Source organism: Thermobia domestica, chromosome 11 (genome assembly GCF_964235325.1).
Source record: "Thermobia domestica chromosome 11, izTheDome1.hap1.1, whole genome shotgun sequence".
NCBI classification, from domain to species: domain Eukaryota; kingdom Metazoa; phylum Arthropoda; class Insecta; order Zygentoma; family Lepismatidae; genus Thermobia; species Thermobia domestica.
Genome location: NC_137464.1, coordinates 156,897,346 through 156,924,440, shown reverse-complemented (window position 1 = coordinate 156,924,440; position 27,095 = coordinate 156,897,346). Strand labels below are relative to the sequence as shown.

The 27,095-nt window shown below is 35.2% G+C and overlaps 1 protein-coding gene across 2 annotated transcripts; it reads right to left on the bottom strand.

The window, feature by feature from the left end:
• Positions 1-1,398: 1,398 nt before the first annotated feature.
• On the bottom strand, positions 1,399-26,916 carry LOC145664517 (protein yellow-like). 2 transcript variants are annotated; one of them, XM_081731253.1, is made up of 3 exons: positions 26,859-26,916; positions 15,651-15,944; positions 1,399-2,350 (listed from the first exon to the last, which is right to left on the bottom strand). In XM_081731253.1, exons 2-3 carry the CDS (start codon positions 15,925-15,927, stop codon positions 1,455-1,457), a joined length of 1,173 nt encoding a protein of 390 aa, XP_081587379.1. In that variant the 5' UTR covers positions 15,928-15,944; positions 26,859-26,916; the 3' UTR covers positions 1,399-1,454. The 2 variants fall into 2 exon arrangements, with proteins under 2 accessions (XP_081587379.1, XP_081587380.1); XM_081731254.1 differs by lacking the exon at positions 26,859-26,916 and having other exon boundaries at positions 15,651-16,002.
• Between the last annotated feature and the right edge of the window lie 179 nt (positions 26,917-27,095).

Genomic DNA, 27,095 nt, shown 5'->3' with positions numbered 1-27,095 from the left:
TTTGAAGCAAGGCATCATAAACCTCCCCTGTTGATATCTAAATGGAGTCAAAGCACCAATTCCGCTTTCCCACTTTGTAGTGCTTAATGGTCTTCAAGTAAGATTGCTAATATGTTTCTTTAGTATGGCCCAATGTTAAAGCCGATGCAGAAAGGAGTCAAACTTTTTTAACTATACAAAAAAGAAAAAAAGAGTAAGAAAAAAAGAAAGACATGGAACGACACACTGAAATGCTGTGGCTGCATCGTTAACGACAAGGTTTAGTGAATGACTACTGCAAGGAACATAGAAGGTACGGGAATTTATTTCTAAAATTCTCTTCTGAATACCTGACTGTTTGCCTTTCATATTGGAACCATTGTCATATCCTTGACCCCTTATGACTTCGATAGGAATGTTCATTTCCTTTACCTGTTTATTTATTATTTCTGTCAATCCTAGACTAGGGTTGTCTGTTACCACTACGAAACCAAGAAAATGTTCGCAAATTTTTAAAAGGCATTCTCCATTACTGTATATAATATTTTGCAGCTCTAAAAAAAGACAGTATTTACTTTTTATTTGTTCACTAAGAATCTGAATAATGTCATTTTGGACATCTTTTCCTAAGTAATGGAGGTATTTATTTTGTCCTTCCGTGGCTCTCAATTGGGAATGTACCTTTTGCATAGAAATACTTGGAGTGGAGCGTTAGAACACTGCTGAATAGAATATATTAGCTGAAAATCTTACCTACGCCGCTGCAAGGGAAATGAATGAGGTGCTTGTGGCAAGTAGTTTAATAATTGAAAATGAAGGAAAATGCTCTGAATTTCCTGAGTGAGTATTTTCCTGAATGTGAGTGAAGTCTTTTTTTTTTTGCTGCCCTGGGCGGTGGCACGGCTCGACCCCCTCGCGCCGGCCCTGGCATTAACTTGTTTTCTTCGGTATACGTGTTGGAAGTAAAACTATAATAAATTTAATTAATTGTATAGATAACCGAGGGAGAAAGTATCAGAACCAATGAGTGGCTCTACGTAAGGCTTACATTCAACAATAAATCACTCCCCTTTCCAGAACTGAAACTGACATAGTAATACAGAATAATTACTGAACTGAACTTTCATGAAACTGAAGTAGTAATACAGAATAGTTATATGACATAACAAAGTGGTATCACAAATAATACTTCTTTAAAAAAGAAGAATTTACTAATTTTTTTTAAAAAAAATGTCCTAGATTGTTTTTTGTTGAGTACTTGGACAGTTATTTCAGGAAGACTACGATATGGTAGTCCAACATCAAGGCAAGCCTTTTGAACATACTAAACGCATTCAATTCAACTACTGAATATCTGTATAGAGGAAGGATAGAAACATTGCAAATAACACAACTGGTCAAAAGAAAGTATATTACCTATTTATTTTTAATTTGAAACCTCATATATAACAGAGACATTTTATGAATGAAATACTTTAAGAATGCACTAATTTCAAAAGCCGGAAATTGACATCTGAAAAGTCCATTGTTTTACCAAAAAATTTAATAAGTCTGTTAGTTACAAACCATATATTTCCATCATCATCTTCAGAGAAATCTGATTGAAAATTTAACATTTCTTCGTCTTGGGAGATAATTTCAACATTCTCGGGTATTAAAGGGTTTGAAATTTCCCATTGGGCAACAGCGCTCTCTGTAAGGAGTCCAAACAGCATAATTCCATCTTTACATATATGAATGGCATCAGTTGGAGACAACATTCGACCAACTTCCGTCACTGATGCAGAAATATCCTTTGCAGTATCTGGAGATCTTAATACTTCTGTAGGAACTGAAAACAAAGTATAACTAGAAAGTGGACAATAATAAAATGTGTTGAAGTCTGGAGACACTGCGGTACTTACAACATTCACAGGTACATTAAATTCCTGTCCTGCTATTTTGATCGGTAGTGAGCTTGGATCAAAGAGTAGCGAATCATCCTGAACAGTCCAAGATTTATTATCCTTGTAGCTATAAACTACTAAACGGCCTTCTTTAGGGTCTGAGATATACGCATAAACATCTTCAGGGTCTCCCCTATCATCTAGAGCAACGTATGTAAGCCAGGCTCTGTCATGTGAAGCTATATGTTCTGAGAATTCATGCTGCCTCACTATTTCGTCTGTGTTTAAATCAAAGATAATAATCCTTGGGTGACAATGTAGTTGTGGGTTTGCAGAAAGAATATTTGTTCGTCCAGAATCAAGGACCCAGAGTCTTCCATACGAATCCACTTCAGTTCGAACCACATTCTGAATCGCTGAACAGTCATTTATTTTGTTCGAAGCTAATGATGGAAAAGGTCGTAACTTCGGAGATTTATCCGTGCCTAAGGAATAGAAATATTTAAAAAGAAAATATATGAGAAAAATAAAACAAACTAGTGCGATTATATGTATATACGCACGTCACAGTTAAGAGAAATCAAACAGGAATAAATACAATCCGTTGCTTAATGCTTCATATATATCTTACATGGTACATAAATTATTAATAATAACAATAATAGTAATAATTTTAATGATAACAAAATAAATATGTATATGTCTGTCTTTTGTCACATTTTCGTGTAAGAAGAACCTACCTAAAGCCACTAAATTTTGTGCACAGATAGATTTTTACTAGATCTAAACACATACGAAGTCATTTTTCAATTTTCGGTTTGTAGAGAATTTACGGAGGTGAAAATATATGGATAAAAGAAAATAATAAACAAAACGGGTGACGGACATTAATGTCTAATTCATAGTTTTCTGGATCGCTAATATGAATATTGACACTACCTACGCCGCGCGGATTAAGACCAAGTATAGCCTCTTCGTCATTGGGAAAAGGGATGAATAAATTACCTACAGGATTAGTGACGAAACCAAAGTTTTCAGTGGTGGCTCAGTGAGTCGCAGTTTCTTCTGGTGCCTGGGGTCCCTCATTCGATCCCCGGCCAAGTAAATTTGTTATGGACAATATTGTAACCGTGGGTTTTTCGGAGTACTTCCGCTTCCTCCCATATTTTCATTTCACCAAATCTTCCATGATCATTCACTTGCCTTAATCCCCCGTCCTCCTTAGTCTAACGGGCATAATAGTGAGACGTTAAACTCAAAGATTTCATTTCATTTCCATAGTTTTCGGGATCGTTAAGGTGATTGGTGACCCTCCGATGACATTTAAGTCCAGGTTTAGGCAGGAACAGATATGCCAGCTATTATGGGAAGTGACACGAGCACCGTAAGACGTTGCTATTCTTTATTTATTTATTTATTTATTTATTTATTTATTTCACTCATATTGACAGGGGCAAAGCCGAACGCGTTGACTTCCTTATTTATTCATTTATTTCGCTAATTTATTTACTTTTAAATATGATATATTGCATAAACTTTATCCTCCCCATAAGAAAAACGGATATTTCAGTTAGTAATATTGATAAAGAGCCATTTCCATTTTCCACAGAAAACCTCCCAGAGCTGTACAGAAAATTGACATCACTATCCAACGTAGCTTTTTGTACTGAAGAAAAAGATACCTCAGTTATCAAGCTGAGTCAATGCATTCAAAAATTATCGCATGTTGAATTTAACATTAGAGTATATGGCCACTCGGTTACTTTACTCGGTTTTAAAAGAACGGTAAAAGATACAAACGCAGTTCTTAGGAATTTTTCCAAGAGACAATATTAAAGCACATCTAATGGTACCAGAGCAGTTTTCTGGAAAGTTCCGGAAGTTGCTTAAATTGGGATCGAATTTGCTGAACTTTTTGAAAGTAGAAGAATCTCATCTACATAAATTTGAATTTTAGGAATGATCCGAAAAATAGATCAAAAGGTTGCAATTTTGACCGAGAGTTTTAGGAATGGTCCAAAAAATACATCTTGGCCAATAATTAGTTTTTGGTTCGGGAGGTCACAAAATTTTTGAACTGACCCTAAATCAGTTTTCATTTCTTTTTTTAAAATTAAAATAGTGGATATTATGCAATTCTAACTACCTACATTACAAAATTCTAATAACTCTGTAAATTACCAATGATTCCTAGTTTTAATCTGTGAAAAATGTGACTACTAACACTCAAGATTGATGAACCTTAAAACAGAAAAAAGTTATATCTCTACTCAAATTACTTATGTTGTATCAAATGCTCACTACATCAGCGTAAAAATGATTTACTATCAACTTGTGTGAAAAAAATAAAATATTGAATAACATTATAAGTTTTTACTCTATTTACTTTTAAGAGGCGATAAGGGAAGTTTTGTGATCGTGAAGAAAGTAGGTTTCGATATTTCAACAGATTGACATGTTTCATACTCAACATATGCCGAAAAAGTTGTTTTAGGATATTCTTGCGTCGGGTTGCTCGTGTGACAGGAAGAGACAGAACTTTACAGGCGGGATTTGAAAAAAATATATATTTACGAAATCTTTCAGTTTAATCCCACGGTTATACCTTTTGGGTTAAGGAAGACAGATGATTAAGGCTAGTGAATGATGGTGGGAGGATTGGTGGAATGAGATTGTAGGAGGAAACGGGAGTATCCCGAGAAGATCCACGGACACGTTGTCCACCACAAATTAACTAGGATCAAACCAGGGACTCCACACACCAGAGATAAGAGCTCTATCACTGAGCCACCATGCCCTTTAAGAAGATTTGAAACTAGAGGAAGCTCTTCCAATAGAAACAAATACATTTTTCGAGACGAGACATCACTCATCACTTTGATGACACTCTTCGAGACGATACAACGTTAACTCTTGTGTCGTGTTCATCTCTACTCGTCTGTTCATTTGCCTCAATGTATTTATGTCTAAAATTTCTATTTTCTCGAAAGTGATTCTCACGATTTTTTGTCTACTTGATAAATCAATATTTAATTGATATATTGCTCATTATAGCTTTGGAAATATTCCACAGTATTAATAAAATAAAGCTGATCAAGTACCATATATATATTAACGGTACTATTAATATATATATATATATATATAGGGTAAGTTTGGGTGAATCCGGACAATTCTGATGTTTCTTTCTTTTACCCCGCTAAACGAAAATATCCAATACTTCTTCATATTATTTAATGATATGTTGGTATGCATATACAACTGAAATTGTTTTCCTGGAATAGCATGTTCAAAAATAAAAAATAATTTTCTGAAAGTTGACAAAATCTTTGATTTGCAAATTTGGAAGGCTGAATCCGGACAGTAGGTTGGCGATTCCAGACACTGAACTTTGCACAGGTATAATTTACTTGTAGCTTACTATCTTGCTACACTAACATTCTAACATGATAAGTACAGAATATAAATACAAATACATGATAAATACAAACAAATTACTGACATATCAATTTCTATACTAATTACTGTTGAAATTGTAAGCTAAATGCACAGTAGTGTAACTATCGCTATAGCGTTTAATCATTAAACATAGTAATCACATTTGTTTCCATTAGAACTACATTGTACTTTTTTTTTGCTAACAACAACTAGATTATTAGTAAAATGTATAATATGTGTGCACTGAGACTAGCATTTATTTATTTATGCGTTAATGGCGTCTGCCAGTTTCGTGAAGCACTAGTCATAATTCAGACATCGTCCACAGATAAAATACAGCTCCTTGTCACCTCCCACACATCTTTCATGAAACCAGGTCTGACACACAGTACAGGACACCCAGAAACCGTATTTGCTTGATGATGGTGCATAATAATTCTTCCCACAAAATCCACAGTTGCTTTCATCCTTACCTTCGATTGTGTTTGAGGAGACACTTTGAAACAAACTGAAATTCCTGACACTCAATCTTTTAGCAACACCTGGCCTTTGGGATGTGGGTTTGGAAAAAGCAATTGCAGGAAAAGATATGAACTGTTTAACTGAGGACTGAAGGCGATTGAGACGTGTTTGAGGATGAGTCTGATGACACAGAAGAGGAATTGTTTCCAGCTACTGGCGGATCATGTTCATTCGACAAAACAAATTCATGTTCCCGAACTTGTTGCGGATCAAATGGGAATATACCAGATGATGTAGCCATTCAGTAGTGTAGAATTTTTGAGCACCTTGTGATTTGTAATTTAGTTGTGTTTGTAGATCCTAAGATAATTTTATAGCTTTTTCTGGTGATTCATCGGAGTTGTTTTATGGCAAAAATGAATAGACGCTAGATATAAGCAATAGACCTCACGTACTATTTTACACTCATAAACGTGAAAAGCGAGAGAGGAGAGAATGTTCTGAATCCTCTTAGTTCATTAATCACATTGTCCTCATTCAGCTTAACGTAATAAACTGTCAGAATTCACTCTTCTCTAAACGTCCGGGTTCGCCCGTTTTGAGCACTGGAAACTTGTGCACGCGTTGAGCAGGCACTCGCTAAGCGATCGAATTCTTCCAATATGCAACGAGTAAAGTAGGGTCTTCGCTTCGATATACATATGTCTTACGTAACCATTTGCTGATAATCACTTCTGTGTAAAACCTTAGCATGTTCCACTGAAAAGTTGCATCAGGTGAAAAAAAAAAAAAAAAAACGTGCATGAACTTTCCTGTTTTCACTTTTTTTCCCCACCGTCGAAACTACGTATAACACTCTTTACACTCCTTACTCAGTACTGAACTGTAGGAAGATACGGTGCTTCAAATAGGCAGCACAATAAGTCTCCACATTACATATGCGAATAATAGTATTATCATAAGCTGAGAATGTCCGGATTCAGCGACTGTCCGGAATCACTCAAACTTACTATATGTAAAGAAAACTTTTGTTACAGTAATTAATATATTTAACTAATAATCCAATAATGTGATATTAATAATTTCTCTGAAGAAAATTATGGAGGGTAGTTTATTCTTTGGAATGAGTAGCATACTTTTCGCAAATTTTCTCACGATATGCTTAGAAGATTTTCTTCATATTTCATAAATAAATGTCTTATTAACAAACTTACAATTTAGGAAGTCGAATTTTCCTATAACACCAAAATTTAAGGACGATTTACTGGAAAATGAAAATTAAGAACACTTTATCTAAAACACTTTAGCGCTATTACATTCAAATTTCACAAACAAAAGTTTCATTAGCAACCCATAATATAATTCATTCTTCTCTAAAGCTAAGTGTCACGACTACCGTACTAAGGCTATTAGGCTGGTGACCGTAAAAACTATGTATATTTGCTGGCTTGAAGCAAGCTCAAGAGATATACGTTACATTGTATATTTCTACCATTCATTTCATCGTCTCCTTCAGTAATACTGAAATTTTTAATTAAGTATGAACAAAACTATAATAAGCATTTTCGGAAACTTAGTAAAATAAATCAGTTTATAAACAGAATACCATTTTTGGGTTCTTTAAAAAGGAATGCATTATGTTGCGCTCTAGGGTTAATAAAATATTTATTTACAAAATATCAAAGAAATCAAATTATTGGAGCCATTTTCGAGAAAATCGTGACACAACAGTAAAGCACCCTTTTCAAAATTTTGTGAGACTTATTAATGAAAAATTTATGGAATACAAACTCAATAACTACAGTAGTGCTCAATTTAATTGTTGAGTACTCCACCCTTCCACAGAAATTCCGTGTAGAAGTTAAATTCGAAATCACTCCACCTCTAACTTGGATAATCTTAAATGCAGTGGAAATAAATAAATGTGACATAATAAATAGGGATAGCTACGGATTGCACTCTATTTACATACTGTGTACTTAAAACGAGAAAATTTGTTTGTTTTTATTATGTAATGTAATAATATGAAATTAGTTCAGTTTTTGCTGTATAGTTTTCCTCATTTGTTTTTATTACCTGTTTCATTGTAACTTTACTGGAAGAACAACGTTAAACTTGATTATAATACCTATTGTAAAGAGGATAGTAGTCTATAATAAGTAATAATGATAAATATATATAATAGCATTTTAAAATTTAGTATTCATACGTCAAGTGATGCAGCCTGTGAGCCTCCGTACATAGATACGAACAGGCAGACAGAACTCAAAAACTACTTTTTGGAGAAATACGTGTCATGTTATGTGTTAATGAAAAACATATATTTATTATTTCTTTTTTCAAGATCACAAGACTCTTTACGCTCGGAAGTTAAAAAACTCAGGAAGATTTTCGTGTTCGCTTTTCTGACAGTTTTAGAAAATTCCTAAGACTATGTCATTATTATTATTATTATTATTATTATTATTATTATTATTATTATTATTATTATTATTATTATTATTATTATTATTATTATTATTAAATATTATTATTATTAATGGTGATGGTAATAATAGCGTAGTAATACAAAGTACTTGTTCATTAAGCTTATGTGTCAAATCGAATATTTTGGACCCCACCCCTACTCCGAAAAAAATTCTTGCGTGCAACCTCGTCTTGGCAAAGCTCTAGAATGATGGTTTCGAAAGTAGGTTCATGATTTCAATAAATCAAAACTCACATTTTAATTTTATATTCTAACTTCAAAGTCAAGTATGATATTTTATTTTTTAAAAAATAAAGAAGTCAGTTGAAAAGGATATGCCTCTCAAACCATTAAATCATTATGGTTATGGTTATATCTGATGAGGATAGTCTAAAATAATAATAATAATGTAGTTTAATGTATTGGATTCCCCCCCTTCTTTTTTGTTTGCTAGGAATGCACTTTTCTAAGACATTCTCTGTAGTAATTCGTATTTATAACAATATAATCTTGTTTATTTTTTTCTGTATTAATACATGATTTTAATTTAACTACATCTTGGCATAGCTGCTCTCTATATTTATTTTTGTCTTTCTGAATAAAGTTACAGAGAACCACTCTCAAGTATGGTATGATATGGTCAGTCTTAAGTTACGAGAGCCAGTAACACAAAAAATAAGTTTAATATTATAATAAACATTGTCTGATAGTTGTTATTATTAATTATTATTACCATTACTACTATACTTTTAATATTAACTGCATGTCTCGTGTTACGCTGAATTCTAATGTAACAATATGTAATAACATGTTTTATTGCTTTTAAAAAAATTCTTATGGTACCTTATTCCTTACCTAACAACTTAAATATCAATGTTTATATTACTTTAAAATATTAATTAATTCAAATTTTAAAAAAAAATGTTTGAGTATCTCCTGACTTGCACAATCTTGACTTAAAACTGGTACTTTTTGTTCTGAAAGTCATACAACAGTTATAAGAGATGGAGATATTTACTAAGTCTTTATTCATATGATTATCTTGTATTAATATCTAATTGAAAGGAATTGTTAAAAAAATAAGTACAAAATTAATTTCCAATTTAAACATTTATTTCTTAAGTTGAACATCAATTATAAATTCTATTGTTAAATTAGGAATGCAAAAGCTTTATCAAACGAATATTCACATTCGAGAAATCCATTGTCTCCATTAAAAATGAGAGGAGTCGATTGGTCACAACCCAGACGTTTCCATCTTCATCTTCTGCAAAATCAGATTGAAATACCAACTTTTCGTCGTCCTTACAAATTACATCAATATTATCAGGGGCTAAGGGTTTCGAAATATCCCATTGAGCCACTCCGTTTCCTGTAAGAAGTCCGAGTAGAAGTGTTCCATCTTTACACATATGAATTGCGTCAGTTGGAGATAGCATTCGACCAACTTTGGTTACAGCTGAAGAAATATCTTTTGCCGAGTCTGGAGACTTTAATATCTCAGTGGGAACAGAAAACAGGTCATAACTAGATAGAGGACAATAATACAATGTTTTGAAATCAGGTGAAACTGCACTGTTGACAATGTTCACAGGTACCGTCCATTCTTGTCCTTCAATTACAATTGGCATTGAATTGGGATCAAAGAATAAAGATTTGTCTTCAACAGGCCATGACTCATCTTCTTTATAGCTGTATACAATCAATCGGCTCTCCCAAGTATCAGAAATATATGCGTATATGTCTTCTGGATCACCACGATCTTCAAGAGATACATAAGTTAGCCAACCTTTTTCATGTGACGCAACGTATTCTGCAAATTGGTGTATTCTTACAACTTCGTCTGTGTTTAAATCAATGATTATTAGTTTCGGGTGACAATTCAGTTGTAGATTATCAGATAGAACATTAGTGCGTCCTGAATCCAAAACCCAAAGTCTTCCATGAGAATCTACTTCAGTTCGCGCCGCATTTTGGATGGCTGAACAATCATTAATCTTGTTCGAAGACAAAGATGGGAAGGGTCGTAATTTTGGTGATTTTTCAGTGGCTGTGAAAGCAAAGTATGGTGTTAGTAATACAGTTTATTGAGGTATTATTCAGAGAAATATTGCTTCCATAAACTATTGCACACATCGGCGTTATTTATAGCAAACAAATAGATAATACAGTAATACGATAATTTCGTAAAGTTTTGAGGTACCTCAATAAGGTTTTATGGTATATTAAAATTTATTATTTTCTTCAAAAATGTTCCATTGTTGGTTATCAATTAGGATATGAGCCCCAACTCACATATGTTTTATATATCACATGAAAATTACGTATGTATGTATATTATTATACTATACTTTGTACTATATATATAGTTCGATATCCTGTTTTTTTTAAGGAGGCTCAGTAGTTGGCTAGGAATTCGTAGTGGCACAGTAGTAGAGTGTTCACCTCTGGTTCATGGGCTCCCTGGTTTGATCCCAGGTCCGCGTAGGCCTCGTGGTGAACAAAACATAATGTGGTAGCTTTGGTTTCTTAAGGGTTCTCCTGTTCCCTCCCTCTCTCTTCATTCCACCAATTCATTAATTTTCATCGTCACCATCTCCTTTAGCTTATAGGGCATAATCATGGAATATAAAGCTGAAAAATTTAATTTCGTTTTCAATAATCGACTACATTTCTCAAGGAATCTCATGTAATGTGCGTAATATACTAGCATTATTACCGTTTTACAGTACTCAGTGTTTACTCTACGATCTCTTCTTTCTTCTGGAAATGACGGTGTCAAATGGGCCGTTCGGTGCACAAGGGATTGAAGGCCAATTTTGGTCATTTCTGACATATTTGATATTTAAGATCTCTAGCTCAAATTCTTTTCAGTGCTTAAATGATTTATGTTCAAATATTGTAAATAGCTCTTATAATGTAAGAAACTGTTAACTTTTCCATGTATTTAAACAGCGCATACAAACTTTGTTTTTGGTAATTGGATTTGAATCCCTTGTGCTGAACATGTGCTATGTGTGTTGAACATGATACAACAATTTGTAAAACTTCGTTGTTTTGAAACAAGAACTAGAAACTGAACCTTATGTGTTGAGAAATGCAATTACACTGTATTGAAAACAACGAAGAAGCAGCAAACTTACGAATGAAACCGCCATTCTTAATATTTACGAGAAAAATATGCTTCTTGAGCACATCTATACCCAATATCTTACAAATGATCGAGTTCTTTTCCATTCTTCCAGTGTTATTACAGTTAATGATGATAGCAAATAAAATTAGTCATTCAATGTGTTTAACATTCTCAAAAGTTTTTTTTGGTATCTTGAAACTCTAAGGTAAATTACTTGAGGAATACTCCAATTCTCAACTAATGAGGAGACAAACAAATTATTGTTGTCCAAATACACTTTTCTGCTTATCTTTCTTAAAAGACTAAGACGCACAAAAGGAAATGAAATAACTTTCTTTTTCTTAATGTATTACTAGGCCTACTCCATTGTAAACTTACATAAGCATATTATTCTTTCATACTAGAATTTTGACATCTTAATCCATAATCATTACATCTTCACTATGTTCTTACCAATTCCATAATAATATAAAAATTTTACTCTGGTAATCTTTGTATCCCACCTCTTTTTAAATAGTCTTTAGCAGCAGATTGTGGAATCTAGCAATATACTCATTGGACACATCCAAAGTATTTCTTCATCAATGCTGAACATCTTTGGGAGATCTGACAAAAACATTTTCATGCTTCAACCAGCATAACTCCATCTTCTAACTCTCGCACATCTGATATTGCTTATGAATACTATCGTCTCTGTTATAGAATTCCACCGCAATCTACTTATTTAAATTTTCATTATTCCTTTTTAGATGCGCACCTTCTTTAAAGTCTTCTCTACTTTTAGATTTCAGTTTATTTGCGGTTACATGCCCAGCATACAAAATCTTATTGTTTTCGTTACAAATATGAAGAAAGGAGACTGACCAAGCTTTCTTCTCTACCCAAATCGAAAACTTGGTTCATAACTTGAGTGGACTACTGTCTCTTAACTTCTCCTTTTCTCTTCCATCTCTTTGTCTTCAGTCTTCTTTTAGAAAATATATCTTTCATATCATCTAAAATATTGCTTGAACTTTCCAATACAAAATAATCTACCTTCCACTAGTAAAGCTGCCCATAATGGGATGTCTCTATCTTTGGCGAACTTACTTAACGCAGAATAAGTGAAATGTCCAAATATTTTTCTAACATAGCTCCTAAACTATTTCCTGTAATTTCAGCCACTTATAGTACCGAATTGGACAATGCGGTAGGTTTCGATAATGCTTTTAGCTATGAGATCTCTTTGAATCTGAATAATTTCCAACTTCTGAGTAGGGTCTAATCTATCATACAGCAAGGCTTTCGGGAAAGATATAGAGAAAATAATTTAGCGGGTTGCAGCAATGAAATCGCTTCCCATGAACCATATATCATTTAGGGAGTCTTTTTATGACAGTTTTGACAAGATTTTCGTGTAAGATTTTAACACGGTGATCTTGAATGTGTTCTGGAATTGGATGAGGATGGTCAAAACAATCGTCAAATGGAAGGCCTCCCCATCACCAAATGAATAAAAGTATATTTCCACAAAAGATATATGTTATTTTTTAAAGAAAGGATAATAGCACCATATCTCAAATGCGTCAAAATGTTAAAGTCTTTTTTCTGAGTAGTATTTGTTTGACCTACATGTTGAACACTGGTGCTGTTTAGACTTTAAAATGGGCAATGGACTTGGCAACATGTGAGTGAGAAAAATGTAAATTGTTATTAGGCAGTGCTTCTTGTTACTCATTGTAAAGGACCCAACTGACTAATTACAGTAGATCCAAAATATATTTACAAAATTAAGGTCTTCTTGCAAGAATGGGTTAACTACTTTAAAGGAAATAGAAATATGGATGACATACCAAAAAGAGGATCCACTAATGCGAGAGGAAGAAGAGAACAGATTGTCTTTTGGCTTTATGAATAATATCTCTACCTTACATAGCGAGAGACTCAGGTTTCCATTATAAGAAAGACGTAAAAGTTGAAAAAAAAAAAAAAAACACCATCAGACGTCAACTGAATGAAAGCAAATATTAACTTTTTGCTCACAATTGAGGAACCTCTCTTAGTATAAATCATACTAAAAAACAATCGACACAGATACATGAGAACTCAGGTCTCATATGAGAATAAGTAATAGTCTCGCCTTACAAAAGCCTGGCGAGTTTCAAGTATTATGATTGTTCAGCATGCTGCCAAAAAACAGTCTTTCCTCTTCTAAAAGTGTACAGGGAATACCTTTAATAATATTCAAATTTTCGATTCTTTATTCAGAAAAAACACAATGTGAGAATTTGCTTAAATTAGACGTAAGAAATTCAATATGTAAGCATTTCATTAAAAAATAAGGGAAAACTTTTTCAGCGTTTTAGAAAAATCCACTTCTAAATAGGGAAGAGGCCATCAAACAATGCTGAATCTTAGGATACGCTGAAATTAGAATTCACTGTCGGTTTCAAAAACGGACTCGATTCGTAACGTTTGACTTTCTATATTCTAATCAAATTTGGCAATAATGATCCAGTAGCATTTGAAATTTTCTTTCTTCCGGGCGGGCAGACGGACACATGGACAGGATAAATATATAAAGGAGTTTTGGTTAACCAAACACCTCAGAAAGTCACCCCAAGAGTAAACTATTCATTGGATATTTTTAAACAACAAATTTATTATGCCATATTGACAGGTTATTAATGCACGGTTCCAAACCGGTGTGTCGTGAAGTCTCATAGGGAGTGTCCTGAAATTATTTAATATTTAAAAATCATGAAGGTAGTTCAAGTAAAGTTTGAAACAAACATCCCAGTTAACTCCTCCTGCGGGACCAGCAATACTCAGTACTACAAATCGAATCACTATTTTATAGAAACCTATAGATTTACATTGCTATAATTTACATTACTATTATAAAAAATCAAACAAGTATGTCAAGATGCCGTAGGTGTTCAGTATAGTGTGCCGTCAATCAGAAAAGGTTGGGAACAACTGTATTAATACATCTTTTATTTATGAAATATGAAAATCGCCTGATCAGTGTTTGAGAAAATCATCTTCCAAAAAACTAGTCCTCAATATTAGCTATCTTTTCTGGATTTTTTGAAAGGAAAAATAGTTATTTCATATATCACGTTATAATTGAAACATTTTATTATGAAATATAAAAAAAATCAACTGGGTTTTCTAGAAAATGGTTCGAAAGGAAATCAGCCTAAGATACCTATCCTTTCTAGATCTTTTCAGGACAAATGAGTCAATGATATTTCCAGGTTATTCCATATTTTCAGGTTATTGATGAAATTTTTATTTATATAATATGAACAAAATCGCCTAAGCCGTTTTTGAGATAATATACGCTTATAATTTGGTCTCGATACGTTGGCCAGTATGGTCTTTAGGATAGTGAACATATTAACATGACGGATATCTGAACGAATGGATGAACAGAGATCTAGAAATCCGTTTCTTGGCGTGTAGAGACCATGAAACGTATAAGTCCGTTGAAATATCGATTTTTTTTTCACGATCACCATACTCTCTTCTCTTCTTGTCATAGAGGACCGAACTACTTTTGCCACATACTCGCAGTAAATTTATGAAATAATTAGTCTATTAGTCTATAAATGGATTCTTCATAGAAGAATGCTTGAATTCGTTTCCCGTTGCGGGAAACCGACCAGGCGTGTCGCGTAAATCTCTTATGCTATGGTCATATTGCACATGTTCGTAGCATGACTACGCCAATTTGTTTAGTCAAAAAATGTGCTACTTGTACGTATGATTAATATTCCAATTGTCAATTACATCAGAAATATTTATCTTTGAGTACCATTACAGTTGTCTGAAGCAAGACTGAACTAACTACACTTTCACTGATTTCTGAATTTAACCATGAAACCATTTGAGTTTCACGTATTTCTCACCGTACCTTATGCCACAACAAAGTGTAGAAATTGATGTAAGAGTTACGGGATGCCCATTTTTCAATATGCGTCAAGTTGTCACTGTTTCCATAAGCGCTAATTTCGCACAGCACGAAAAAAAAGTTCGTTCTGGCTTCAGATAGGTCATTTATTTGTTTCCTGAATCCTTACGTACACAACAGAAAAGTGCATACAACTCATATATCTCACTGTGGCTCTTACAACTCTATTTCCATACCTATAACTCTTTTAGGGATCTTCGAATCTGACACAATACTAAACAATCTTTGGTAGCATGTAGAATATAAACAAAAAAAAATCACTCACGTCGCCATTGAACTAAAACCTTTTCTTATCACTATTCAATAACAATTAATTTCAAGATGCCTTACTTGAGAGCTGAATGGTATTAAGTGTTGCAGGAACTCCTTCCCTCCAACGTGGAACTGTAAGAAAGGCTCGATCTTTGTACACTTTCATTCCCATAATAAGATTATCTTCTGGTATAAAGTCACCACTATCTAAAGCTGCTTGACGTTCCTCATCTGATGGAAATTCGTAATCCAGCTGTTTCCATTCAAACACCACTTGTGACTCCTGCTTCTCGAAAGAGTGGCCATTGGACATCAGAGGGAAACCGAAGCTCATAAATAGCATCAAGATGATCATCTTGCTTTTGTCATAAACTGAAATAGAAAATACTTTCTTAGAAATAGTGAGAGATAATTTAAAAACTAATTGTATGAAAAATTCAAAAAGTAAGGTAACAAGAACTCTTACGCATGTTATGTTGTTCGAATTTCCTGCCAGTCCTCAGCAGCTGACTACTGTTTCGTCACAAGGCCGTTAGATGGAGTAAATTACACGAGACTCTCACAATACCAGCTTGAAGGCGTTTGCGTTCACGGGAACATGGTTAAACTTGAGTGTGCCAAGTCCGATCAGATTTTAGTGTGTAAAGGATACCTTGACAGCAGAAATACATCACCAACTTGTTGAGTAATGCGATGGTAGTAAAGTGTAACACAAACAGGAGTTTCTCTTTGCTGATCCTGGTATCTTGGTGCATGTTGGAATGAATGGCTGGAGGTGAACGTCGATTATGTTGAAAAATAATATGTACCAATGCACAACTACTACGCATAAGCATGCTTTCCTGTAGAACAAAACGTCCATGAGCTCTTGTTGCCTTTCATTAGAATTACCTTCATACATACCAATGACGAACGGGATACTTTTGTCCGGAATCATCAGGATCTCTGTCTTGCTTCTCAGACTCGGTCTAATCTGGTGACTTAAACAGACGCAGTGAGGTAAAACCAACCGAAATATCAGCTTTGAAGCATTACTGCAGAATTTTATAATTCATTAAGAGGCCTTATCATTGCGAAATTAAAATACCTCTAATTTTACAATAATTATGTGATATCTTCAAATAGATAAAAGATAATGGAAAAGTGGAACAAAAGCTCCGTAGACAATATTATTTAACATGAGATACCGTTATCATGACTCACTTATCTGCTCTCATTTTCCAGCCATTTAGAAAATCAGCATTTACTTTCGCGTTTCTAAATGGCTGCAAACGGAAAGCCACTAGATGACTTGTGATAATGGTATGTTATGCAAAATAATATTGTCTAGGGCGATCTTGTTCCACATTTTGATTATCTATCACCTATTTGAAGATATCGCATACTTATTGTAAAATTAGCGATAATTTTATTTCACAATGATAAGGCCTCTTAATAATGCTCACTACTCGAGCTCTAACATTCAGTTGTTTGATTTTAGGTGTGACATTTTTCATCAAGATATTTGTCTTAGAATATTGAAATATAGTTTCATTTTTATTCGTCTTCCCACACTGAAAAGTAATGCAGTGGTTCTTGAATATAACCTTTACAAAAATATTTAAGAAAACACTGCTTGGATTCAGCGGCGAATTGTACACTATATTCTAAACAAGTTTCAAAGATTCGTTCAATTAAACTTTAATGTTCCCTCACATGAAAAATATTTAGCTTAAGTTTCCGTGGTTGTACTATCATAAACCTTGCAGTTGTCTTTCAGTGAAATGCTTTGACACACACAAAGATGGGCGCAAACAACAAGCCAGAAATCATATTATAGATATAGAGAGCAGAGAGAAGACAAAAAGAGAGGAGAGAATCGTGTTTCATTAGCATTACATTAGCAGCCTCACACTTGTTGTGTATGACGATATTTCATAGTCTATGGATCGTGCCGGGTCACTGGATCACTCCATGTCAGCACAAGTCACTCCTGATTATGGATCTATCCGGATCTGCCCGAGTTAGATCGAGTCACTCCGAGTCATGAGTCTGTCTAGATCACCGGATCTGCTTTGCATGCATCTGACTGCCTCTGGATCACGGATCATAAACTTAGCGACCCGTTCCAATGGAACCCAAATAATTTGACATTCTTGTTCCACACTGAGAAAAATCCGTTGTCCGAACAGTGGTATATTGTACAAATATACGGAATACTTGGGTTTACTACAGAAATCAGTACGCAGCATACGTTACATACGTATTTCCCCTTTTCCCTCTTAGATGTTGCATTATCCCGTTGCAGGATGTCTGACATCTAACAGTCTTCCGTATATTACATACTTATACGTATGTTACATACGTCAGCTATATGTTACATATGTCCATTTGTATGTGAGATCCTGATCGTCTATATACAGTTCTTTCGTTTGTATGGAAAATACGTTTATTCGGAACACCTACACGAAAAATATGTATAAAATATAGGCTACCTTTTCAGTTATACGTTTCCTGTAAGTTAAGTCCAAAAACTACAGAATTTACACATGTAATCTACGTTCTTAAGTACTGTTTTTCTCAGTGCAGTTTGTGGCAGCAAGTATATTCACACACGATATACTGGTGATAAAATAATTCTTAAACTACATTCCTCTTGATAATTGTTGAGAAATTTGTTAATGAAGAAAAGAGTTCGTAGAATGATTTACGTCTGAAGCCCTAATAAGAAATTTCTAAGTCAATTCTATTAATTTCATGTGCTATGGAATTTAATACTAACACTAAATATTTAGTATCAGCATTAATATTATTTGTATTATTATGTAATACTAGCTGAAAAGTCCTTTTTCTCATGGGAAGAATAGGTTTGTGGGGAACATTTGAGCCTTCTTTCTCCCCACTCATTTCAATGAAAGTGTAATGATAAATATTACTAGAACCATCCCTTCTCACCCCATCCCTTTACTCCTGTAAATCCATAAGAGCTGAACTTGAACATAAACAGCCTCTGGACTGTCACTACTTATCTTAAAGTGACCAGAAAACTGTGAATGAGACACTAATGTCGGTCGTTTTCGACTATTTATACTTGTTAATTCCTCCCACCCCACTCTTCAATTCTTCTCATTCTTCGTTCCGATAATGTTATAAAAAAATTAGGATAGAGTGTGGTCCACTCGTGTACCAAAAACCATCAAACTCGGTGCAGCAGCCTAGGAAAAGTTGGTCGTCACTCTTACATTACATTCGTGTTAGAGAATCAAATGAAAAACGCAATTATTCCTCCCGCTATTTTGCTTTAAGGATAATATTTCCTTGTGCATTATTCTTCTACACAGTTCCCTCCCATTTCAATGTACTTATAGCATTGGATGGGAAGTGTTTAGATATCACGTGAGAAAAAATCTTTTGATTGAAGCTGTACACTCCTGTACCACCCATTGAATATCTTCATCAGACTTGAACTTCTGCCTCCAAGATGCTCCTTTAATAGACCAAAGGTGTGGAAATCTGAGGGTGCTAAATCTCGCGAGTATTGCAGATGTACGAAGCATTTGAAGTGTAAGTCGTCGATGATTTTCGTGGTTTCACGAGCAGAGTGAGGACGAGGGTTATCATGTTGATGCAAAAAACCTGCACTCAGCAATTCCCTTCGCTTTATGCTTATGACTGGCTTCAAATTGTTCTTGAGAAGGTCAGTGTAAGTGTCACTAATCATTGTGGCGGCATGTAATGTTCCAGAATAAAACCATTCTTTCCCAGAATAAAGTCAGCATGACCTTCCCTGCAGAGAGGTGGCTGTGGAACTTGTTTGGTTTCGGTAAAGAAGAATGTCACAGTTTTTCACTTCCACACTTCGTCTCTGTTGAAAATAGTGTACGCAACTTTTATCCTCGGTGACAAGGAGAACCAGAAAATTCTCATTTCCTCTTCAAAACGCCTCAGCAGCTCTTGACATGTGGCAACCCGACGATCTTTCAGTTCTTGCTTCAGCTGTCGAGAAACCCACCTGGCGGACACTTTTCTGTAACGGAGTTCATCTTGTACTATATGTTGTACTGAACTGAAGCTCATATTCAGTACGAAGGCCATTTCAGCCAGTTTTCCTGAATAAGCCGATCTGTTGCGTCTATGTAGTCCTCTGTCACAACTCGATGAACCTGACCCGGACAGAGAGCATCAGTCAACAAAATCGTACTTTCTGTGAACTTCTTGCACCAGTCACATATTTTGCAGCTGTAACAGACAGGTGTCCTCATTGTTCGATGAATATCAACCGGTTTCACACTTCCACACTTTCACACTTCAAAATCGAGTAACTCCAGGCTTTTCCTGCTTGCTGCATCACTGTAGTGGTGACGCCATATTGAATCATCTATTATTCAGTTCCAACCCCATCTCCCGTCCTGTTTCTTACTACCAGCAGGGACGTCAATGACTGTGTCTGCAAATTTCCAAATACCTAGGGAAAAAATTATTGGTACTTTTGGTTGTTTAAGTACCATGTTAATTAATGGTTGTTTTCATTTGGTTCTCATTCTCAGAAAAAATCTCCCTTTCAGCCCTTAAAATGAAAATTTTCGAAAACACTAGAACACGTGAACTTATTTTTAATGAGAAATTTATATACTAAGTTTCATATTTCTAATTGACTTGCTTGCAAGATACTCAATTATTCGCATAAATTATAACACCCCATCCCACCTTAGAATACGGATTTTAATCAAAGTAAAAACCCAGTCAAAGGTAGTTAATAACTATATCCTATAACTAGAAGCACGACGGATCACTGTAGAGCCCTCGCCTCTGATATCAGATATTTCTGGTTCTATTTCATGCCATGTGAGTTTCTGGGTTAAAAAAGTGTATGGACTTTCTCACGTTCCTTCTGTTTGCTTCAACATTATTTTCCATCAATTCTTCCATAAAATCAACCAATTCCCTACGTATCCGTCTCCATTAGCCTGAAGTAAAAGATTGTGAGAAGTTAAATTACCGATTTTATTTACTTATTTATTTTTTAAAGACTGATATTTATTAAAAATCAACATCTTTCCATTTCTCTCTCTCTCTCTCTCTCTTGTTCGTCTTCTTTTTTTAAAAATTTAGCTTTACTTTGCTTCTTTCCAAATCCCATGTCTAAGCAGGAAATATGGGAACAACATTATTACTGCTGTGTCTTTGTGAAATGGAAATGAATTAATTCTGGTGACCATTTAATATAGGCCTACATAGTAAGATAAGTAATTTCATGTAAGAGTCAGAGTATTGGAAACTATATATTAATATAGCATATGTAGTTTGTTAGATGAAGAATCAGATTAACTACACTAATAAGCAACTTATGAACTGTCAATCTCTGTAATTGGTACAATCCGCGGCAAAAAACCTGCAACATGAGGATGTAAGTTTATTGTGAAACTACGCCTAACAGCACAGGGAATGAACCTAACTTCTAAGTGGAACGAATCACGCCAGGATAAACCTCGGATTCCTCCCCTGCACACTTATTTTGGAGCAAAAAGACTTCGTCATTTTACAATAAACTTATATGCTCATGTTGCAGGTTTTTTGCCGCGGATTGTACACATCATTTGATTAGTTGACACATCATAATGTATATCCGTAAGGATTATTGCCATATCCGAAAAAGTTAACATATTGCTGTTCTGCTTTACTCTATAATTGCTGTTTCATATATTACTATATTTTCGCGGAAAAATCGTGGATCTACTTTGGATTGTGACAATAAAATTCAACTTCTAGTAGTTCTCGCAAACATCCATTTTTATTAATTAAATTTTATGCAATTCGCTACGTTGCTACTTAGGCGTTAAGATAATTATAAAAAATCATAATCAATTATTAATTCAAAATCGAACATCGTTTTCATTTCATTACTTACACACACTAGTACAAATTCCTGGGGGATGAGGGGGTATGTCCTCTCCAATCTTGGAACTATGGGAACTGTCCCCATTTGAAACGTGTTGTTTGGGGGGAGAAATGTGATGGTTTGTGTCCAATAGCCACAAAGGAAATTGAGATGAAATTGATGTCCCCCTAGAATAAGACTCAAATCTGCCTGCCTCCCAATGTTGAAGATAATTCTGCCCTCATGATCCTCCACAGTATTTTTCTTCAACTTCATAAATATTTTGAACATGACTTAAAAAAAAAGAAAGAAAAAGTTATAGGAACGGTCTTATCCGTCCCCCCCCCCCCCCAATGTTGAAGATAAATTTACTCCGCTTCTTACATAAAAACTTGAATCCTATCTTGAACTGAAGAATGTTCAATTACAGTCGAAGCTGTATACAGAGCAGTAGCTAGATATTTCGGCGAAGTAGAATTCGGCGCCCATCTACACTCACCTTACCGTAGTTCTTTTTTTCCTTTTTACATGTAAGAGAAGCAGCTTTTGTTGTTATGCTAAATTTTTATCAAGCTTCTTGGACAGACCATTGCAACAGCCAAAAACGATCATTATGTATTCTTTTGCAAATAAGAGCTGCTTTCAGGATACTTGTTTTGTACTTTCTGTTTAACTTGACAAAACTACTTTTGGTTGTATAAAAATCCATTTGCAGAACAGTTGTGGAAGGAGCATGGAGTCAATTCTTCTACTCCAGGGAAACCGTGTTAGACATTTAGTTGATGGGTGCAGGCGGTAGCGTTGGAATTATCCTGTTTCTCTGAGCATAGCAGTAATGTCAGAAATCGAACCCAGGCCCGGAGGACCCAGAAATGGCCAGGTTTTGTGCTCGGGTTCCTTCTATTCGACTATTAAACATAGAGTTTTTGGATGCGGGTGGTGGCGGTTGTCCCTTTAGCACATCGGTTATTCAGAAATAGAATCAGGCACTCGAGGCCCCAGAAATAGGGTCCTGAAGCTTTTGCCTTTGGTCCCTTCTATTCAATTATTAAACATGAAGTTGTTGGACGGAGTTAGTAGCATTGGAGTTAGTTAGTCTTCGGAGTTAGTCTTCGTCCCTTGAATACAACGTTGATGGGAAATTGATTCCGGGTACCCATTTTTTTTATTTGTGTCGTAAAGCTTGTCTAGCTTGATCTCAATACCTGATTGTGCAAGATAAAACCATATTAATAGCTGAATTCATGGTTTTATTTCTCGCAATCAAGTATTGAGATTCAGCCTTTGCAAAGGTTTACAACACAACCAAACATAGGGACCCGGACCTGATTTCTGACATCACTGCACTCCTCAAGGGACCAAGACCTTTCCAACGCCACCACTTGCGTCCAAAAACACATTATTTAATAGCCGAATATAAGAGACCCGAAAGCAATATTTCAGGACCTCACTTCCGGGACCTTGAATCCAGGCCCCGATTTCTGATATTACTGCAATGCTCAGACGACCCGAGCCTTTCAACGCCATCACCTTCGTCCAACAATTCATATTTAATAGGCATATAGAAGGGGCATGCCCAAAACATCGGGGCCCCATTTTTGCGACCTCATGGTATGGGCCCGGTTCCTGAACACCACTGTGCTGAGGGGAACCGGATCTTTCCAACGTCACCATCTGCATGCAACAACTCCATGCTTAAACGAGAAGTAGAATGGACTCGAGCCCAACATTTCGGAACCTCATTTCTGAGGCTTCGAGGCCAGGGCCCAATTTCTGACATTACCGCTTTTATTAATCGACCCCGACCTTTCAAACGCCAACATCCTAGTACAACACCATGTTAAATAGGCAAATAAAAGAGACCCGAACCCAAACTTTTGGGATCTCATTTCTGGGGCCTCAGGTCACGGAACTTTCCAACACCACAATCTGTATCCAATAACTCCATGCTTAAAAGAAAAATAGAATGAAGCCGACTCAAAATTTTGGGACACCATTTTTGGGTCTTTGAGACAAGGGCCCAATTTCTGACATTACCACTGTGCCCAGACGACCCGAACCTTTCCAACTTCACCACCCACGTACAATTCCATGTTTAATAGGCGTTTAAAAAGAACCCGTGCCCAAAACTTCGGGACCCCATTTTTTTTGGAGCCTCATGGCTGGGGTCCGGTTTCTGACATCACCACTATGCTCAGGAGACCTGGACTTTTCCAATGCCACCACATGCGTCTACTAACTCCATGTCTAACACGGCTTCCCTATTGTAGGACGATTTTAATGGAATTTTCTCCAGGCGCTTTACAACTATTTACAACGTTTCAAACTATCCATAAGAAATGAAATTTCAATACATTAGAAACTATGTTCTTTTAAAATGTTCGAAATGGATGACAGCATTGATTTCCAGTTGTAAACTTTCGTAATTTTATTTTATATATGACCAACAAATAGCATTTTAATTTCGAATCTTTTACTGTAGAAAACATTTTTGTGAAATGTAACTGAAATTTCCCCTTCCAAGGAAGGAAATAGGGCGCACAGGCAAATTTATTATGTAGTTACGTCACACGATTCAAAACGCGTAAGCTACATACTATAACTAACTAACTAACTAACTAACTCTTGGCCTATGGAAGCCGGAGGTTCAATGCCGCGTTCACAAAAGCTCTCCACTGACTTCTATCCTTAGCTAACTGCATCCAGTTTCTAATTTGTATTCCAATCTCTGCGAGATCCATCTTAATATTGTCTTCCCATCTGCGCCTAGGTCTTCCTAATGGTCGTTTTCCGATTGGTCTTCCAGTCAAGACTTTGAAAGCGTTTCTACTTTATTCCATTCTAGCTACATGACCCGCCCACCTAAGCCTCCTAGACTTGACGACCCTAACAATGTTGGGTAAACCATATAAATTATGTAGTTCCTCGTTATGAAGTTTCCGCCATTCTCCATTCCCGTTCCTCTTGGGTCCGAATATTCGTCTCAGGATCTTGTTCTCAAATACTTTCAGTCTATGTTCTTCCCTCAGAGTAAGTGGCCATGTTTCGCAATCATACAGAACAACAGGCGTGATTATCGTTTTATATATTTTAAGCTTCAAATTTCTCGACAGAATTCGCAACGACAAGAAATTTTGAACCGAATAGTAACACGAATTCCCTGCTTTTAGTCGACATTTAATTTCTTCGTGAATATGATTTTCATCTGTTAATATTGATCCTAGATATTTGAAAGTATCCACTTTATCAAAAGTACTATTTAAAATTTTAACGCATCCACAATTTGCTGTATTACGGTCCCGACCCCGACGCACTTCCATGTATTTAGTTTTCTCAGCATTTCTTTCTATTGTTCTCCTATCATCCCCCATTAAATTTACATCATCAGCATATACAATTACCTGGTGAATACCGTTCAACTCTAGACCTTGGTTGCTATCTTTGATTTTTCTTATAGCGTATTCCAGAACGAAATTAAATAATAATGGCGACAACGCATCTCCTTGTTTCAGGCCATTTTCGACGTGAAACCTCGTGGACAAAAAAAAAAAAAAAAAAAAATCCTACCCGGACTTTACTTTGGGATTCAATTAAACATATCTTAATTAATCTAATTAGCTTTCTCGGTATTCCCAGTTCTGTAAGAACGTTGTATAATGTTTCTCTCATAACCGAATCGTACGCCTTTCTAAAATCAATAAATAGTTGATGTACCGGGGTATTGTATTCTCACTTTTTTTCGAGTATTTGGCGAATGGTAAATATTTGGTCGATAGTTGATCGGTTTCGTCTAAATCCGCACTGATAATCTCCAATAATTTCATCTGCGTATGGGGTCAGTCTTGCTAATAGAGTATTTGAAAAGATTTTATAGGATGTTGACAAGAGAAATACCTCGATAATTATTACAGTCAGTTTTTTCGCCTTTCTCGTGAATTGGAACAATGATTGATTCTTTCCATTCTTGTGGCAATTCTTCCTTGTTCCAGATACGGAGAATAGCTCCAATATTATGGGACCTATCGTAGTCGGGTCAAGACTTCATTTAGGAACTAATAAGTGCGCTGCGCAAAAATCCATGTTTCAGAATCCTGCGGTACTCACGCAACAATTTTTATAGAGGGAGTTCTGCTACGGGCATATAATTTGAAGTACTCACCAACTACCTCTATAAAAAGTGTTGAAGAAGTACCGCAGGATTCTCAAACTTGGAAACCCTGTATAGGTACGTCACTGAGATAATCTGAATGAAAACCCATATATAGAATATTTTCTGTTGTTATAGATAAAAGATCTGAAAACTATAACTTTTCCCCTTAAATGGGGAGAAATAAGGGAAAGGGGATGATTAAAAAACGAAACCTATAGTGTACTTCCTGTAGATATGTAAACTTGAAAATTGGCACAAATGTAGATTCTGTGGCACAAGGAAAGGGGAAAGTCCTAAAACTCTAAATTTCCCTCTCTATGGAGGAAATTTAAGTGCAAAAATAAAAAAAATAACTGTATGTAACTAGGTCATTTAATAAAACGATAGGAAACTTGTAGGATACTTCCTGTAAACATGAAAAGTTCAAATTTAACTCAAATGAAAGAGAGGCTACAAGTGAAGTTTAAAAAAAAAAAAAAAAACTCCAAGTTTTCCTCTGCAAAGCGGAGGATTAATGTGTAAAGACAAAATAATGTTATAACATTAACTTGTGAAGACGTTTGTAAACTTATAACGTTCTTCCTGTAAACATGAAAACTTTAAGATCTGAAATGAAATCTTTAAGTTTTACGTCCCACGGTTATGCCGGTCAGGCTAAAGGAGACGGTGATGATGAGTGATGAATGAAATGGTGGAATGAAGAAAGTGGGAGGAAACGGGAGAACCCCGAGAAAACCTACGCACACGGTGTTTGTCCACCACAAAGTTCACTTGGCGGGTGCTGGGATCGAACCCGGGACCCCAAGCACCAGAGGTGAACCCTCTACCACTGAGCCACCGCGGCCCCACTTTAAGATCTGAGTCACCCAGAAATGTTAATTCAAACTGATCCAGTAGGATATTTTCTTTAACGTTTTCTTTCGTTTCAGATTAAGAAAAAACAGTCTCATAATAATTTAGGTTTTTTTTTTTTTTTTTTGTACAAAATTATAGGACGTATATTTCAGTTTTACACTAGCAGTTACTCAGTTAATATTGACCTCTAGATTTCAATTTTGAGGCAACATTTGATGTAGAGTGTTAGTGCTGACTACATAAATCTTATGATCATCTGAAAATAATTCGAAACGAAATTCCTTTTATAATCCTTTATAATACATATTCTACACCCTTTAATGATTCTATAAATCATTATCCCAAAATAATAGCAACACATTGGGAATAATAATACTTGCTATTAAAATAATTGCTATGTAGTTGTAAATAGAGAACACTTTACCTTTGGCCTTTCAGTCTACTAGTTGCACTCCTTGTTTTAACTGAAGACTTTGATTCTGAAACTGCAACTTATAGAGAAACAAGAAAGTAAAGAAAAATGTCATTTCTTGTTTAGTTTGTTTCTCATCATTCATTAACTTGACATACAGCTTTAATAATAGCTTATAATAAACCTTCAGCCGGATCCTAAGAGGATATTGTCAACTGTTTTGACCTTCAACTTTGGCTCTCTGAAATT